The 19,764-nt window shown below is 43.1% G+C and overlaps 2 protein-coding genes across 2 annotated transcripts; both read left to right on the forward strand.

Moving 5' to 3' along the window:
• Positions 1-279: 279 nt before the first annotated feature.
• On the forward strand, positions 280-1,221 carry LOC112308389 (olfactory receptor-like protein OLF3). Its single transcript, XM_024564584.2, has one exon. It carries the CDS (start codon positions 280-282, stop codon positions 1,219-1,221), a length of 942 nt encoding a protein of 313 aa, XP_024420352.2.
• A 10,329-nt stretch (positions 1,222-11,550) lies between these two features.
• Positions 11,551-12,492, forward strand: LOC128781240 (olfactory receptor-like protein OLF3). Its single transcript, XM_053927110.1, has one exon. It carries the CDS (start codon positions 11,551-11,553, stop codon positions 12,490-12,492), a length of 942 nt encoding a protein of 313 aa, XP_053783085.1.
• Positions 12,493-19,764: the final 7,272 nt, after the last annotated feature.

A 19,764-nucleotide genomic window follows, 5' to 3' on the forward strand; every position in this document is an offset into this window, starting at 1 on the left:
GTAAATCTTAATACTTCATTTCCTTCTCCCATTTAAGAGCAAGTGTTTGGGGGAAATTATGCCCCCCAAACTGAATTCCAAGAATGCAGCCTCTTTCTCCTTGCTCTCCAGCTGCACAGCTGACCCCGTTGTGTTTATCATCTGCAGATGTGTTCAAGCACAGTTTGACTGAGATGTAGGGAAATGTCAAGTTCGGTTGGATTCCAAAATGTTCTGTAAGCCAATCCAGAGTTTCCCTGACTTGTACATCAGCATCTTCAGTTTGGTCCTGAGAAGCTCATGAACCAGGAAAATAAAACCCAGACGTGGGTGAGAGAGTTCATTCTGCTGGGGCTGGCCAGTGGCCAGGGGGCACAGGTCTCCCTCTTTGTCTTGTTCCTGAGCATGTACTTGGTGACCGTTGTGGGAAATGTCCTCATTCTCCTTCTGATCAGACTGGACAGCAGGCTTCACACCCCCATGTACTTCTTCCTCACTGTTTTATCCTTTGTGGACCTTTGTTATGGGAATAGTATTGTCCCACAGATGCTCGCCCACTTCTTCTCAGCCCGGAAGTCCATCCCATTCCACAGATGTGTGCTCCAGCTCTGTGTGTCCCTGGTGATGGGCAGCTCTGAGTTCTTCCTGCTGGGAGCCATGGCCTATGACCGCTATGTGGCGGTGTGCCACCCACTGCACTACAAAGTCATCATGCATGGGGGGCTGTGCCTGGGGCTGGCTGCTGGCAGCTTGGTGGCTGGTTTCATGAATTCCCTGATGGAAACGATCATCACCTTTCGGCTTCCCCTGTGTCACAATATCATTAATCATTTTGTCTGTGAGACCCTGGCAGTGCTGAGACTGGCCTGTGTGGACATCTCATTCAACGTGGTCATGGTGGCCATCTCAGGGTTTCTGGTCATCATGCTTCCCTGTTCCCTGGTCCTATTCTCCTACGGTCATATAATTGCTGCCATTCTGCGTATTCGCTCTGCTCAGGGACGTAGCAAAGCCTTTGGGACCTGCGCCTCCCACCTCACGGTGGTGACCATGTGCTTTGGAACGGCCATCTTCACCTATATGAGACCCGGGGCCAGGTCGTCAGCAGAACAGGAGAAGATGGTGTCCCTCTTCTATGCTGTGGTGACTCCCATGCTGAATCCCTTAATCTACAGCTTGAGGAACAACGAGGTGATGAGTGCCCTAAGGAGAGTGCTGAGAAAACTTAGTGAAAACAGGTAAAGAGTCACAGAATTTCTACTTCCCTCCAGCAGCCCAGAGAACATGGCAAACAAGAATGAAATGATTGACAGGCCCTTTCTCCTCATATTTGCTGAGAAAGTGGCTCATGCAGAGCACATTGTTTTTTTTGATTGACTTTCCACATTAGTCCACATTTTGACTATGTATCATTGCCCTATTATACACATGGCAAACAGTGTCTTCAGTTATTAAGCAGGGGTCTGCTGAGTAATCTGTCCTCCTGGAATTCACATGACACTTGCCTTTCCTGTCTCTCCCACATATTCCCTCACAACATGCAATGCGCACAATGAAAAGTTGCAGACTGAGAGCAACACCCCTCGCATCCTGACCCTACCCTAACCAGCAATGTGAAAAATAAGCTGTATATCTCTACCTCCAGTTTCCTCAACTCCAAAAAGAGTACTAACCATTATGTGTTAGCATCTTGAAGGGTATGGGTAATCCATGTAAAATACCATATAACAGAGTAGTGGCATAGGGTAAATATTCAACTATTTTTAAAAAGAGATTTTAGCACACAATTACAGGACTAAGCATTGTGCATCTTTTTCTATACAATTATTGAAAATGAAGTTTTTTCCTGTTGCTTTGGCTGTAGTTGATCACTGTTCCATGTGATTTATTCCATCCATCCATCCATCCATACATCCATTCATCCGTCCATCCATCCATCTGATCTATTTAGAATCTCTTTATCAGCCAAGGCTTAAGTTCTTATTTTTCTTATTTCCAATCCAGACAAGACCGTTCTCATGAGCTCCAAACACATATGTCCACGGGCTTCCTTCACAACTTCACGTGGAGCCTAGAATCCCATTCTTAACATACTTAAAACAGAATTCATGCTCTCGCTTTCTCCAGCCCACACTACTGCTTCTCTGCTTGTTCCAAGATACTTCAACTGTACTAGTAAAAGGACCCATCATACACTCAGAATGATTCTTGATTCCATTCTTTCATATCTAATTCATCAACAGATTCCATGAGCTTTGTTAACAAAATATATGATCAGTCTGTTCTGTCTCTACCTCTTCTTTCTACATTTTATTCTTTACACTGCAGCTTCAATTTTTTAAATTATTCTTATTGATTACTTCATGTTGTAAAATAAAACACAGAGGCAGAAACCACACTAAATACAGGTGTAACTTAGAGAATTTTATAAGACAATGTCCCTTGTAACAACCACTCAAGTCAAAAACCAGAACTGGCAGCTCCTACAGAAGCCCCTCCTCGTGTGTGTCCTAAGCAGAACTCCCTTTTCCCCAAAACGACTGCTACCTCGACCTTTGTAGCAAAGGCCACTTTCTTGTACTTCTTTATGGCTTTATTACCCAAGCAAACATCTCTAGTCATTGTAATGGTCTTGCTGATTTTTGTACTTGTTCTGTCTTTGGACTCTCCATTTATAGGTTCCCTTCAACTCTTTACTTTCCCTACAATTTATTTGCATGGCCTGGGCCATTTGACCTGCAGAAAGCACCTTTATCTTAGAAAATAAACCAGGTCACCCCTTTATCCTGCTTTGAATAAAATGCAAACTGCACACACACAGGGTTACCCACCAAGGGTCAGAAGAAAACCGATACATCTGTGTCAAAGGAAAATTTATTGTTCTACAAGTCATACATATTCATGGAGAAAACAATCATTGACACGTCAGTTTCTTGTGCATTAAATCTGAGACTTATACAATGTATCAAAGTACTATACATACTAATAGCTTATTCATAAATACTGACTTTCACTGGAAACTCTGAGTCCTATTAATTAGCATCATAAGAATTGTGCTCAAATTTCTGAATAAAATCTCAAAAGCAAAGGTGTTTTTGATCTCCCACTTTTGAGGAAGAAGAAAATGCAAGCTGCTCCCTCGGGAAAGGCCACCCTGTGCTCAGCAGCCTGTAAGCTCCCTGAGAGCAAGGACTTCGTAAGCACGCAGCAGGCCCAGTGCCTACAGAACGCAAACAACTCCTGCTCATTGAATAGGTGATTGATGGAAACTTTCTTTCCTGTTGCAGGAGCTGCCTTTCCTGAAGTATGTAAAGACCACGTAGGTTGGAATTTATAATATTGGTAAATAAGACTTTCTGAAAACAATCTCAGGGGCAGAGTTGAGTTAAGTGATTAATAATACTCCCCAGTCCATGGAACATTCCTCAATTGCGCAAGGTCTCTCTTATTAGTGTTTAAAAATTAATTCTTTTATCCCATTTTCTCTTATGTTTTTCTTGCTTATGGGCATCTACTCTACTTTGTTGAAGGCATTTAGTCGTGTTGAGGTACATTTATGTATTTTTAACAAGAGCATTATATTGTTAGTGACTCATCCCGTGTCTATATTATAGATACTATATTTAAAAAATCCTCGCATGTTTTTAGAGCTATGTGTATCGCTGATCTACTATTTCTCACTGTTCATAGTCATCCATGGCGTACATCTCATTTTAGCTGTCACTCTTTGTCACGGAACCCCACTCCCTGCACCACCTATAACAACTCCTCGTTGCACATCGTAGTATCACAGGTAAGGACCCAAGCGAGAATTTATTCAGGGAACATACACAGCAGCTAGTTGCTAGGCCATGGATAATCCTCTCCAGAACATCCTTCAAAGTAGACACTCGTACTTCAGTGTGTAAGAGTTCTTATCTACACACTGCCTGCATGCTTTGAATTTCTTCTAGCCTAAAAGATATAAAATTGTTTTTATTTTTATTACTTGGTAATTAATTGAACGAACAAGTCCTCATATGCTGATTTGAATCCCACCTCAATTCACGGTAACTCCACTACCGCCGTGATTAGGCCATGGACCACTCTTTCTCTCACAAACGGTACAAATCTGCAAGAACACCCATTGTCTCTCCTTTCAAAATATACACAGAACACACTCACTTCTCATCATCTCCACTCTTCCACCCTGGTGTGCTTCTGCAGAGGCCTATGGCTATGTCTCTGCTTCTCCTCTTGTATCCCAGCATGCAGAATGCTCCCTGTAAAACATAACTCAGACCATGCCACTCCTCTTGTGGGTTTTAATATTTTCTCCACAGGTGTCAGACAAATATTTGTTAAGTAAATATTATATGCTAGACCCTCTTCTAGGTGTTGTGGGAGCAACAGTGAAAAAGCAGACAAAGCCGTGGCAGGGTAGCTCAGATGGCTACAGTGTGGTCCTTATATCCAAAGGTAGTGGGTTCGATCCCTAGTCAACCCATGAATGCATAAATGGAACAAAAAAAAGGAACCTTTGTCCTTTCTCTCTTTCTCTCTCTTCCTTGTTTCCTGTGTACTCTCTAAAATCAATCAATAAAAACATGCCTGAAAGCAAACAAAAATCTCTTCTTTCATGAAGATTACATTCTAGTTAAAGGAGATAGACAGTACATATAATATATATGTAGTACATGTAGCCTGTGTGTGGTGTTCATTGCTATAGAGAAAAGCAGAATAGGAAGGGGAGGTAGGGGAGACAGGGGCCACTGAAGGCTTTGGCAGAGTCCTGCATAGAGCACAGGTACGCTCTCTGTTAAGGAATTCCTGATACTTCAGAGTTTGTGTCACTGTTATAACTGTCATGTTATTTTATTTTTTAGTTGGTTATTCCCGATGTGCAGAAATGATCTTGATTTACATGGTGGTCTTGTATCTGGTTCTCTCTCGTTAAGTCTCATAGACTGTTGAAATTTTTCCCAGATGTATAAGCATATCACCTATAAGTGTGATGGTTTTCCTTGTAGTCTTGGTGCATCTTCATCCATTCTCATATTCCTAGGCCAGGACCTCTAGTGTCAGCCAGTGGCTGTGATAGCAGGGGTCCTTTCTTGCCCCCGATCCCAAGCAAGTCTCTGGGTTCTCCATTACATGTCCTGTTTGCTGTGGGTTTAGGGCATTTAACCTTTACTGAGTTAAGTTGTTGAGAACAAAGTGTAATAAAGTGAGGGAATTCCTGCCCCACTATATAGGAAAACATATAAGAAAGCAACCACAGTAGACCCATGGTATTGGTGTAGAAAAAGACATGCACCAGTGAATCAAAATACAACCCCTCAACGAAAGTTTTGTAGGTGGGAATTTATTTTATCCTCAGAGCATAGTGGCAAATCAAGTTAGGAAGATACGTTCTCCTAAATAAATGATTGGGGACATGGCTGTACTATCAGGAGAAAGAAATGTCACCTATCCTGTTGTGTGGCATAGAAATTAATTCTAATATCCAACGTTAGGAAATACACCTTACAAATGAGTTTCAGTCTGTCCCCTACCCTTCTAAAACACTAAATAACCATAAAAAGATTTTAAAACATGAGAGACTAAACCTACAAAGTAAAGAGGACCATGAGTAAGAAAGGGCTGCAGCAGCGCAAACTGGTGGTTGGAGAAAGGTCACGGGGGGAAAGCGCAGCACAGGGAGTGTGGTCAACAATATTGCCCCGACTGTGAATGGCGCCAGGTGGGTCCTGGATTTCTCAGGGGGATCACGTTGTAAATTATACAAACATCTAACCACTGTGCTGCACACCAGAAATTAATATGAAGTAATATTGAAAGTCAACTGTAATTGGTGAAAAAAACGCAGTATTTTATGAGGAACACCTGTATTTTATGAAGAATTGGAGACTAGGAAGCAAGTTTTGGGGGTCTCTTTCACCTTCCGAAGGTCCAAAGCTAAGGTAGCCTCTGTTACACCTCCCCTTCCTACTGCAGCGCTCACACAGGTAGCCCTCTGTCTCTTTTGGCCAGAAAGCTGGCTGGGAGAAGATGCTGTGGACACCAGCTCCCAGAAAGAGCCAGGGAGAGGACATCACAAGCCCTTTCCTGGGACAACACCAGATGGACAGCCCATGAGGGGAAACAGTCACTCTCACTCATGGGGAGGGGAGAGAGGGAAACCCTGAGCCTACCCCCGCTTCACTGCAGAGTGCTTAACACGCTCAGTGTGTTCTTTCGCACAGGATGACTGTAGTGTATTAGCAGTTCTGAACAGTGAAAATCCCTCAGTACACACCAGGGTGTGGAAGCGTGTCTTTCTTAAGTGAAAGGAAAGGCCAAGTTGAAAAGGTTACAGGATGTGGTGGTAGATTTTCCAGTGTGGGGAGCAGCATCTGTCTAGGGACCAGCATGCAAAGGTCTTCCTGCCCATGCTCAGACTAGACAATGTCCCCCAGGTGCCCCAGGGATGGCCTGGCCCCAAAGCTATTGCTCAAAAGGGGAGTGTGGAGATAGTCAAGCCAGAATGAGGGTGTCAAGATGGAATCACATCTTCATGGTCACAAAGTGGGATAAAGTCCCCACCATTTGCAGGTGGTGTTGCTGAAGACTCAGACACACAGCCCCTTGAGAAATTAAAGTTTGTTGAGCTCCTTCCCACACTCCAGAGACAAGGCAACAAATTTTCATTGGCAAAGTTGACATCTAGGTTAGGGTGTTAGGAGCAGAAGTGACCAGACAGGGGAGGGAAAATAAAAGAAGTTTAATAAACAAAACATAATTGGCCCCTTGAGACGTCATCACTAAAGTTAAAGAAAGTTACCTTATCCAACTGCACTTGTTTCAAATGACACGGGTGTCCCCACCTTGCAGAGGACCACCGCCTCCTGTCTCTGAAGGTGGGTCTGGCCTTCTTCAGTCTTTCTGCAGCACTTATTCAGGAGCGTGAGTTACAAAACCACGTCCTGTAATCCATGCCGCCTTCAAGCGCAACAGTGTGGTGCTTTGACGTAATTGTCCTCTGGTGACAATGTAATTTTTCCTAGCTTTATTACTGGTAGGTAAGTATATGTATGTACCTCTGGGAGAGGGATCATTTATGCTGTGACCTTCATTTTGCAGATGTGGAAACTGATGTGGCAGGATTTTAGGAGAATGTGTGCTTTTTCGTAAAGCATCCATCCAATGGGAAGGGTCTTTCAAAATGAAAATAAAATGTTTGAGTTACATTGAAAAAATCCAAAGAAACCGAACTGTCGTTGGTGATGATAAATGCAGGTATTCCACCTGAAATAAAAATCATTGTGGGCTTCTCACTGGGACTGGCTCTATCCTGATGCTCCTCCACGGAGCGCTTTGGGGCAAAGACTAGAAAACAGCCCAATAATGGCAAAGGGCTGGGAAGGGGCTGAGCAGGGCAGAGGGGAGAGTGTGCCCACAGGTGGCTGGCTGGCCTGGATGCCCTTGCTCCTTCTCCACCTCAAATCTGTGCCATCTGCCCCACTTCCACACTGCTCTCTTCACGTTTTATTGGTCTCGTCTTCTTCACCCCATATCAGTCTTCTCTCAACACTATTCCAGGAGCTCTGGGTTAAGGGAGATGGTCTGGATCTGCCCCACTGTGCTTCGACAATGCAGGGATGATTCTGGTGGAGGACGTGCTCCTCCTTTACAAAGCAGATTGTCATAATGGGGCTGGAGAAGAGAAATGAAGCTTGTATGGAAATAAGTCAGCAATGCCAAGTATGTACCTTAGCTAAGTGGTTTTCAGTCTTCTGTCTTTTGGTGGGGAATGATTTTTAAAATGTAACTGGAAAAAAAATTGTCCTGAATATTTGTATGAGTGTGGGGGGGATTGTCTTGAAAAATCTCACTTTTCAAAATTTCTAGGGCTCCATTGATTTCTCTGGGAAATATATTTTGATCAAGGTTTCCACCATGATAGACCCAAATTCTAGAAAAATCTCACTGCAAGGAAGGACTCAACACCACACTCTGGAACAGAATACCAGGATAAATAAAATATGGAATCCCTGATGTATAAAATATTAGATAATTAGCAAGGTGTAAATTGACTAAATGTCAAGAAAATGGTATTTATGATAGATGTTAGTTTTAATTTTATTTTCTTTCATTTTCATGGTTTCCACTTCTTCCTCATTTGGTTTTATTTTTATTGCATTGATTTCTTCACTGTAGTCTTTCTTTTTCTTTGTCTCTCTCTTTCTGGTTTTCTTTTCCCTTTCTTACTACTCATTCTCTCTCTAACTTTTTACTTTGTTCCATAATTAGCTTTTCAATAACTTCTCTCACTCATTTATTCTTTTTACATCTCAACACCTCCTTTCCTTTCTGTGTCCCATTCTGCATAGCTTCCCGTTTCAGATATTTATTTGTCCATCTACTATTTATCCATTTAACTTAGGGCTAGTTTGGATTTGTTTTGAGGAAGGCATTTAGAAAGTATATATCACCCCTTGGTGAAGACATTTTTAAACATTGAGGTGAAATTCACATAATGTAAAATCGACCATTTTACAGCGCACAATTCAGTGGCATTTAGTACGTTCACAATACTGTTTGGATTTTATATTTGTGAGTGTCCAGCTAAGTAGGTACAAAGGAGTGTGCCCACAGTGTGGGCACGCACGAGTGTGCTTGTTGTGGGACCTAAAGGGGACACTGGAAGGAAGACATTGCTGTGACCCCCGAAAGAACTCCTGGCTCTCTTCTCTACCTGTGCAGTGATTTTGGCTTCACTACAGGGCTGCACAACACTTTACCTCTGCCTTTGATGAGGTTGCCGACTGACCCAGAAACATAATCGCTTTTTATGTTAATGTGACAGTAACTATTTATTCAACAGAGGGGGACATGGACACACTATTAATAAGCACAGACCACTACAGAGAATAGATTCCAAATTCCCCGCGGTAGCGGGTGGGGGACAGCTCTGAAGGGCCAAGTCTTCTGTACCAGCTAAGACTGGTCCCCACAGTGCAGGGTCCTTTGTCATGCCTCACCTTCCACCTGTCAGGGATATTCTTTGAGCAACACAAAAATATCCATAGGTTTGAATCTGGCTTGCAAGATGCTATTTAGAAATAAGTACTCAATTGATCTGTTTCTGATATTGTGCATAATCAGAGGTCCCCTTTTTTTCTCAGAGGAGAAAAGATCTACTCCAAGGTGCTGTACTCACCACCATATCAGACGCAAAGTGGAAACATGATCGCCTTTTCAAGTTCACAAAAGAGACCAAAATCAAATACTGCAGAAAGAGAATCCCTAATGTGGGACACATGCTATGTTCCTCTTTCTTCTGGTCATGTTGGCAATTGGCTGAAAGACCAAACTTCAAGTTCACAGGTGAGCGGGAGGGGCCTCCTCTGGTCCACTGTGGCTGTGAAGTGAGTAGGATCAAAAGTAGGAACTCAGTCCTCTTGATGAGTCTCCTAATCTTTGTGCTTGGGGAATCCACAGCCTTTAAAGGACGGCTATCTCTGTGCTGTGTATACAAAGGGCCATGTTATGCCTAAGAGCAGCATAGCGACGGCCCGGGTTATCATTCGGTTTACCTGCTGCTTCCTATGCTGTCTGCTCACCCCACCTCTTTTCTCCATCGGCAAAACAGAGACACGAAGCCAAAGTTCAGTGTTGTGAAGATCATTATATTACATTACATTCTATTGTATTAATAGATGTAAGAAGCATTTGACACAATGTCTGGCATAGAATAGGTGTTGAGCAAATAAAGTGTTTATATCAACTTCATATAGAAAAAAGTGCAGTTATGGTATTAATTTCTCTTAACATTCTTCCCACCCCAGGGGACTTTACACTTCGGCTTGGGGAGAGGTCGTCAAGAGTTTGTTTGTTTCCTTCCCACCATCTGCCACCAAAATACCAGACAAGACCGAGGAGATATTCTGAACCGAACCTGACCATTCAATAATTGGTCAGGTGCAATCAAGGTTCAAATTAAGACTATACCATTGATTTTTAGCTGTGAGGCTAAACAGCCTGTTAATACAGTACCTTCCAGAAAATTATTATTCTTGATTATAAACTACCTATTTGTCATGAAGATTTTGAATCCTTTATGTTATCCTTCCCCACAGTGAAGAATCGTGCTTACATGTGTAAGCATGTTGCATGTGTTTGCCAGTTTTGGAGCTCGGTATCATGTCCCAGTTAATTTTGGTGTGGGTGACAGGGGCTGCCCGTGCAAGGCCTTGAGTGTGGGGCCTGACATTGGTTCGATCACTTCTATTGCGTGACACTCACCTTCTGAAAGGTATGTGTTTAAAATTTCTTGAAATTTTGGAGCATATTAAACACAATACTAAATTCTCAATATCTTATGACTAGCCATCTGAATATCGCTATCTTTACAAGAATGAGCTATAATCTTAAGTTCCCCAAACCACCTGTGTCATTGGTGGCTTGCTATCTGACAATCACTTTAAAGATTGAAACTGGAAGCTTTCGATACAGGCAACTGGAGTCTGCTGTCTGTCTATAGTCAGGGCACGAACAGTCTAGAAGCCATTGGAATAATGACCTTACAAGTATTGCCACAGAACCGCCTCCCAGACCTCAGACTCCCATCTGCATCCTTCAGTTATGGGTCACTCATTTCCTTCTGTGTGGGTGAGCGAACATAAAGAAATTCTGTTTGGGGATCAAAGAACCACTACAGCCTATGACCTTGGTTTCTACAGTTGTGTGTCCTGACCTTCTATCCTTCTGTCTTCACTGGAGAGGACATACCAACGTTACACTGTGAGGGAATGAGCTGTCCTTTCCTTAAGAGAAGACTGTACTAAGTAATTACCTGACATCGTTAACATGACCTTCAACTCCTCTTGGGGGCATAAGAGATGAATTTTAGAGTCTATGTCCACACCTTCTCTATGCAACACCTGATTCCTGAATTAGGGTTGCGATAGACCCTCATGGTTTGGTTTTGCCTGACTGGGACACTTGTGTGACGTAGGTGGAGAAGGGGTGTCCCATCTGACACCCTGAAAGTAAAACAGCAAGTCACAGACAATATATTCAAAACCAGTTAGTGGGAAAAAAAACCCTGTAGAATATTTTTATTTAAAACACTTAGATTTCATAGGTACATTCCACTGAGGAGAGGTAAGTAGGGTTGTGTCAGAGATATTTAGAGAGGAAACCCAGGTGACAAAAAAGGGTGAAATGGTACCAGTCAGCTTTTTTCAGAAATCCATCTTTCATGTGGACAAACACTTTCTCACTAGGAGGATTTCCCTTACTTTAACTACTAAATTGAGCAGAATTGGAAATCTTAATACTTCATTTCCTTCTCCCATTTAAGAACAAGTGTTCAGGTGAACTTATGTCCCCCAAAACTGAATTCCAAGAATGCAGCCTCTTTCTCCTTGCTCTCCAGCTTCACAGCTGAACCGGTTGTGTTTTTCGTCTGCGGATGTGTTCAAGCACAGTTTGACTGAGATGTTGTAGGGAAATGTCAAGTTCAGATGGATTCCAAAAAGTTCTATAAGCCAACCCCGAGTTTCCCTACTTTTACATCAGCATCATGAGTTTGGGTCTCAGAATCTCATGAACCAGGAAAATAAAACCCAGATGTGGGTGAGAGAGTTCATTCTGCTGGGGCTGGCCAGTGGCCATGGGGCACAGGTCTCCCTCTTTGTCTTGTTCCTGAGCATGTACGTGTTGACCGTTGTGGGAAATGTCCTCATTCTCCTTCTGATCAGACTGGACAGCAGGCTTCACACCCCCATGTACTTCTTCCTCACTGTTTTATCCTTTGTGGACCTTTGTTATGGGAATAGTATTGTCCCACAGATGCTCGCCCACTTCTTCTCAGCCCGGAAGTCCATCCCATTCCACAGATGTGTGCTCCAGCTCTGTGTGTCCCTGGTGATGGGCAGCTCTGAGTTCTTCCTGCTGGGAGCCATGGCCTATGACCGCTATGTGGCGGTGTGCCACCCACTGCACTACACAGTCATCATGCATGGGGGGCTGTGCCTGGGGCTGGCTGCTGGCAGCTTGGTGGCTGGTTTCATGAATTCCCTGATGGAAACGATCATCACCTTTCAGCTTCCCCTGTGTCACAATATCATTAATCATTTTGTCTGTGAGACCCTGGCAGTGCTGAGACTGGCCTGTGTGGACATCTCATTCAACGTGGTCATGGTGGCCATCTCAGGGTTTCTGGTCATCATGCTTCCCTGTTCCCTGGTCCTATTCTCCTACGGTCATATAATTGCTGCCATTCTGCGTATTCGCTCTGCTCAGGGACGTAGCAAAGCCTTTGGGACCTGCGCCTCCCACCTCACGGTGGTGACCATGTGCTTTGGAACGGCCATCTTCACCTATATGAGACCCGGGGCCAGGTCGTCAGCAGAACAGGAGAAGATGGTGGCCCTCTTCTATGCTGTGGTGACTCCCATGCTGAATCCCTTAATCTACAGCTTGAGGAACAACGAGGTGATGAGTGCCCTAAGGAGAGTGCTGAGAAAACTTAGTGAAAACAGGTAAAGAGTCACAGAATTTCTACTTCCCTCCAGCAGCCCAGAGAACATTGCAAACAAGAAGGAAATGATCTATAGGCCCTTTCTCCTCAGATCTGCTGAGAAGGTGGCTCATGCAGAGCACATTGTTTTTTTTGATTGACTTTCCACATTAGTCCACATTTTGACTGTGTATCATTGCCCTATTATATACATGGCAAAAAGTGCTTTCAGTTATTAAGCAGGGGTGTGCTGGGTAATCTGTCCTCCTGGAATTCACATTCCACTTGCCTTTCCTGTCTCTCCCACATATTCCCTCACGACATGCAATGCGGACAATGAAAAGTTGCAGACTGAGAACAATCCCCATCACATCCTGACCCTACCCTAACCAGCAATGTGAAAAATAAGCTGAATATCTCTATCTGTACTTTCCTCAACTACAAAAAGAGTGCTAACCAGTATGTGTTACCACTTTGAGGAATGTGGGTAATCCATGTAAAATACCATGTAATAGAGTAGTGGCATAGGGTAAATATTCAACTATTTTTAAAAATAGATTTTAGGACACAATTACAGGACTAAGCATTGTGCATCTTTTTCTATACAATTATTGAAAATGAAGTTTTTTCCTGTTGCTTTCGCTGCATTTGATCACTGTTCCATGTGATTTTTCTATCCATCCGTCCATCCTTCCATCCATCCATCCATCCATCCATCCATCCATCCATCCATCTGATCTATTTAGAATCTATTTATCGGCCAAGGTTTAAGTTCTTATTTTTCTTATTTCCAATCCAGACAAGACCGTTCTCATGAGCTCCAAACACATATGTCCACGGGCTTGCTTAGCAACTTCACGTGGAGCCTAGAATCCCATTCTTAACATACTTAAAACAGAATTCATGCTCTCGCTTTCTCCAGCCCACACTACTGCTTCTCTGCTTGTTCCAAGATACTTCAACTGTACTAGTAAAAGGACCCATCATACACTCAGAATGATTCTTGATTCCATTCTTTCATATCTAATTCATCAACAGATTCCATGAGCTTTGTTAACAAAATATATGATCAGTCTGTTCTGTCTCTACCTCTTCTTTCTACATTTTATTCTTTACACTGCAGCTTCAATTTTTTAAATTATTCTTATTGATTACTTCATGTTGTAAAATAAAACACAGAGGCAGAAACCACACTGAACAAGGTGTACCTTAGAGAATTATATAAGACAAAGTCCCTTGTAAGAAGCACGCAAGTGAAAAACCAGAACTGGCAGCTCCTACAGAAGCCCCTCCTCGTGTGTGTCCTAAGCAGAACTCCCTTTTCCCCAAAACGACTGCTACCTCGACCTTTGTAGCAAAGGCCACTTTCTTGTACTTCTTTATGGCTTTATTACCCAAGCAAACATCTCTAGTCATTGTAATGGTCTTGCTGATTTTTCTACTTGTTCTGTCTTTGAACTCTCCATTTATAGGTTCCCTTCAACTCTTTACTTTCCCTACGATTTATTTGAATGGCCTGGGCCATTTGACCTGCAGAAAGCACCTTTATCTTAGAAAATAAACCAGGTCACCCCTTTATCCTGCTTTGAATAAAATGCAAACTGCAAACACACAGGGTTACCCACCAAGGGTCAGAAGAAAACCGATACATCTGTGTCAAAGGAAAATTTATTGTTCTACAAGTCATACATATTCATGGAGAAAACAATCATTGACACGTCAGGTTCTTGTTCATGAAATCTGAGACTTTTACAATGTATCAAAGTACTATACATACTAATAGCTTATTCATAAATACTGAGTTTCATTGGAAATTCTGAGTCCTATCAATTAACATCATGAACAATTGTGCTCAAATTTCTGAATAAAATCTCAAAAGCAAAGGTGTTTTTGATCTCCCACTTTTGAGGAAGAAGAAAATGCAAGCTGCTCCCTCGGGAAAGGCCACCCTGTGCTCAGCAGCCTGTAAGCCTCCTGAGAGCAAGGACTTTGTAAGCACGCAGCAGGCCCAGTGCCTACAGAACGCAAACAACTCCTGCTCATTGAATAGGTGATTGATGGAAACTTTCTTTACTGTTGCAGGAGCTGCCTTTCCTGAAGTATGTAAAGACCATGTAGGTTGGAATTTATAATATTAGTAAATAAGTCTTTTTAAAGACATTCTCTGGTGCACAGTTGAGTTAAGTGATTAATAATACTCCTCAGTCCATGGAACATTCCTCAATTGCGCAAGGTCTCTCTTATTAGTGTTTAAAAATTAATTATTTTATCCCATTTTCTCATTTTTTTCTTGCTTATGGGCATCTACTCTACTTTGTTTAAGGCATTTAGTCGTGTTGAGGTACATTTATGTATTTTTATGAATGCATTATATTGTTAACGACTCATCCCGTGTCTATATTATAGATACTGTATTTAAAAAATCCGCACATGTTTTTAAGAGCTGTATGTATCGCTGGTCTACTACTTCTAACTGTTCATTGTAATCCATTCATTCATCCCATTTTAGCTGTCACTCTTTGTCACGGAACCCCACTCCTCGCACCACCAATAACAACTCCTCGTTGCACATCGTAGTATCACAGGTAAGGACCCAATCGAGAATTTATTCAGGGAACATACACAGCAGTTAGTTGCTAGGCCATGGATAATCCTCTCCAGAATATCCTTAAAAGTTTACACTCGTAATTTAGTGCATAAGAGTTCTTATCTACACACTGCCTGTATGCTTTGAATTTCTTCCACCCAGAAGGTATAACATTGTTTTATTTTTATTACTTGGCAAGTAATTGATACAAACATGTCCTCATATGCTGATTTGATTCCCACCTCAGTTCATGGTAACTCAACTCCCGCCGTGATTAGGCCATCGACCACGCTTTCTCTCACAAATGGTACAAATCTGCAAGAACACTAGATTGTCTCTCCTTTCAAAATATACACAGAACACACTCACTTCTCATCATCTCCACTCTTCCACCCTGGTGTGCTTCTGCAGAGGCCTATGGCTATGTCTCTGCTTCTCCTCTTGTATCCCAGCATGCAGAATGCTCCATGTAAAACATAACTCAGACCATGCCACTCCTCTTGTGGGTTTTAATATTTTCTCCACAGGTGTTGGACAAATATTTGTTAAGTACATATTATATGCTAGGCACTCTTCTAGATGTTGTGGGAGCAACAGTGAAAAAGCAGACAAAGCTGTGGCAGGGTAGCTCAGTTGGCTACAGTGTTTTCCTTATATCCCAAGATAGTGGGTTCGATCCCCAGTCAACCCACGAATGAATAAATGGAACCACAAAAATGGACCTTTCTCCTTTCTCTCTTTCTCTCTTTCTCTCATTTCCCCTCTATGTCTCTAAAATTAATCAATAAAAACATTGTTTAAAGCAAACAAAAATCTCTTCTTTCATGAAGATTACATTCTAGTTAAAGGAGATAGACAGTACGTATAATATATAAGTAGAACATGTAGCCTGTATGTGGTGTTCATTGCTATAGAGAAAAGCAGAATAGGAAGGGGAGGTAGGGGAGATGGGGGCCACTGAAGGCTTTGGCCGAGCCCTGCATAGAGCACAAGCACGCTCTCTGTTAAGGAATTCCTGATACTTCAGAGTTTGTGTCGCTGTTATAACTGGCATGTTATTTTATGTTTTAGTTGGTTATTCCCGATGTGCAGAAATGCTCTTGATTTACATGGTGGTCTTGTATCTGGTTCTCTCTCGTGAAGTCTCATAGACTGCTCAAATTTTTCCCAGATACATAAGCATATCACCTGTAAGTGGTGATGGTTTTCCTTCTAGTCTTGGTACATCTTCATCTGTTCTCTTATTCCTAGGCCAGGACCTCTAGTGTCAGCCAGTGGCTGTGATAGCAGGGGTCCTTTCTTGCTCCTGATCCGAAGCAAGTCTCTGGGTTCTCCATTACATGTCCTGTTTGCTGTGGGTTTAGGGCATTTAACCTTTACTGAGTTGAGTTTCTGAGAACAAAGTGTAACAAAGTGAGGGAGTGCCTGCCCCACTATATAGGAAAACATATAAGAAAGCAACTGCAGTTAGACCCATGGTATTGGCGTAGAAAAAGACATGTACCAGTGAATCAAAATACAACCCCTCAAGGAAACTTTGGTAGGTGGGAATTCATTTTATCCTAAGAGCATAGTGGCAAATCAAGTTAGGAAGACACGTTCTCCTAAATAAATGATTGGGGACATGGCTGTACTATCAGGAGAAAGAAATGTCACCTATCCTGTTGTGTGGCATAAAAATTAATTTCTAATATCCAACGTTAGAAAATACACCTTACAAATGAGTTTCAGTCTGTCCCCTTCCCTTCTAGAACACTAAATAACCATAATAAGATTTTAAAACATGAGAGACCAAATCCAGAACGTATAGAGGACCATGAGTAACAAGGGGCTGCAGCAGCACAAACTGGTGGTTGGAGAAAGGTCACGGGGAAGGAAAGCGCAGCACAGGGAGTGTGGTCAGCAATATTGCCCCAACTGCGGATGGCACCAGGTGGGTCCTGGATTTCTCGGGGGATCACGTTGTAAATTATACAAACATCTAACCACTGTGCTGCACACCAGAAATTAATATGAAGTAATATTGAAAGTCAACTGTAATCGATGAAAAAAAACGCAGTATTTTATGAGGAACACCAGTATTTTATGAAGAATTGGAGACTAGCAAGCAAGTTTTGGGGGTCTCTTTCACCTTCTGAAGGTCCAAAGCTAAGGTAGCCTCTGTTACACCTCCCCTTCCTACTGCAGCGCTCACACAGGTAGCCCTCTGTCTCTTTTGCTCAGAAAGCTGGCTGGGAGAAGATGCTGTGGACACCAGCTCCCAGAAAGAGCCAGGGAGAGGACATCACAAGCCCTTTCCTGGGACGACTCCAGATGGACGGGCCCATGAGGGGAAATTGTCACTCTCCCTCATGGGGATGGGTGGACCACAAACCCTGGGCCTACCCCCACTTCACTGCAGAGTGCTTAACACGCTCAGTGTGTTCTTTCGCACAGGATGACTGTAGTGTATTAGCAGTTCTGAACAGTGAAAATCCCTCAGTACACACCAGGGTGTGGAAGCGTGTCTTTCTTAAGTGAAAGGAAAGGCCAAGTTGAAAAGGTTACAGGATGAGGTGGTAGATTTTCCAGTGTGGGGAGCAGCATCTGTCTAGGGACCAGCATGCAAAGGTCTTCCTGCCCATGCTCAGACTGGACAATGTCCCCCAGGTGCCCCAGGGATGGCCTGGCCCCAAAGCTATTGCTCAAAAAGGGAGTGTGGAGATAGTCAAGCCAGAATGAGGGTGTCCAGATGGAATCACATCTTCATGCTCACAAAGTGGGATAAAGTCCCCACCATTTGCAGGTGGTGTTGCTGAAGACTCAGACACACAGCCCCTGGAGAAATTAAAGTTTGTTGAGCTCCTTCCCACACTCCAGGGACAAGGCAACAAAACTTTCATTGGCAAAGTTGACATCTAGGTTAGGGTGTTAGGAGCAGAAGTGACCAGACAGGGGAGGGAAAATAAAAGAAGTTTAATAAACAAAACATAATTGGCCCCTTGAGACGTCATCACTAAAGTTAAAGAAAGTTACCTTATCCAACTGCACTTGCTTCAAATGACACGGGTGTCCCCACCTTGCAGAGGACCACCGCCTCCTGTCTCTGAAGGTGGGTCTGGCCTTCTTCAGTCTTTCTGCAGCACTTATTCAGGAGCGTGAGTTACAAAACCACGTCCTGTAATCCATGCTGCCTTCAAGCGCAACAGTGTGGTGCTTTGACGGAATTGTCCTCTGGTGACAATGTGCCCTCAGAAAAATGTTGTGACTCTCCAAGTTGGGAAGCCAGGACTGGTCAAGTGCTTTACGTTTAAGGGTTCCCCACTGTGATCAGCTTGAGAATGCTGATGAGTCAGGGCCGGATTTGCAGTCTTTTTTGTATTGTTGGCACTACTGCAGGTGTCTCCCATTTGCCCCCCTTTGCCCTCTCCACCCAGCCTCCCCTGCCCTCACCTCCTGGTTGTTTGTGTCCATGGGCTATGCATATAAGCATGTATGTTCTTTGGCTAATCTCTTCCAGTTCCCCTCTCCCCTCTCCCCTCTGACGGGGGACTTTGTGTCCCATGTCTCCACACCTCTCTTTCCATTTCGTTCATCACTTTATTTTATTGTACATATAAGAGAGATCATACAGTATTTGTTTTTCTCAGACGGGCTTATTTTGCTTCGCAGTAAAATCTCTGCTTTTCAGTGTGTCCTGGAAACAGCAGGCCGGTGCCAGGTCTGCAGGGATTGGCCTTTGCTTTGCTAATGCCAGTAGAAAGTGGACCCTGGGAGATTAGCTCTTTTGCCTCCGTACAGAAGTTCTCTTTGGGGGAGATGTTTTTAAAGTAACATCCCTGTCTGATTGCCCATCTGGGGCTGGGCAAAAACATAACATAGCTTCTCCAGAGTCCAGTGTCCACATTCGTATGCTGAATAGGTCACTTAGCTGGCGCATGTTTTTAAAACAGTCTTGTAGTTTCAAGTTTCACTCAATGTACATGAATAAATAATTTTAGCTTTTTAATTAATTCATTTATATAGTTTTTGTTAGCTTTATTACTGCTAGGGAATTATGTGTGTATTTCCCTGGGAGAGGGATTATTTATGCTGTGATCTTCATTTTACACATGTAAAGACTGATGTGTCAGGATTTTAGGAGAATGTGTGCTTTTTTCATAAAGCATCCGTCCAATGGAGAGGGTCTTTCAAAATGAAAATAAAACGTTTGAGTTACATTGAAAAAATCCAAAGAAACGGAATTTTTGTTGGTGATGACAAATGGAGGCATTCCATCTGAAATAAAAATCAGTGTGGGCTACTCACCGGGACTCGCATCAGCTCTTCTGCCAAGTACTTTGGGGCAAAGACTAGAAAACAGCCCAATAATGGCAATGGGCTGGGAAGGGGCTGAGCAGGGCAGAGGGGAGAGTGTGCCCACAGGTGGCTGGCTGGCCTGGATGCCCTTGTTCATCCTCCACCTCAAATCTTTGCCATCTGCCCCACTTCCACACTGCTCTCCTCACGTTTTATTGGTCTCATCTTCTTCACCCCTTATCAGTCTTCTCTCAGCACTATTCCAGGAGCTCTGGGTTAAGGGAGATGGTCTGGATCTGCCCCACTGTGCTTCGACAATGCAGGGATGATTCTGGCGGAGGACGTGCTCCTCCTTTACAAAGCAGATTGTCATAATGGGGCTGGAGAAGAGAAAGGAAGCTTGTATGGAAATAAGTCAGCAATGCCAAGTATG

The sequence above is a fragment of the Desmodus rotundus genome, chromosome 6 (genome assembly GCF_022682495.2).
Source record: "Desmodus rotundus isolate HL8 chromosome 6, HLdesRot8A.1, whole genome shotgun sequence".
Classification (NCBI taxonomy): Eukaryota; Metazoa; Chordata; class Mammalia; order Chiroptera; family Phyllostomidae; genus Desmodus; species Desmodus rotundus.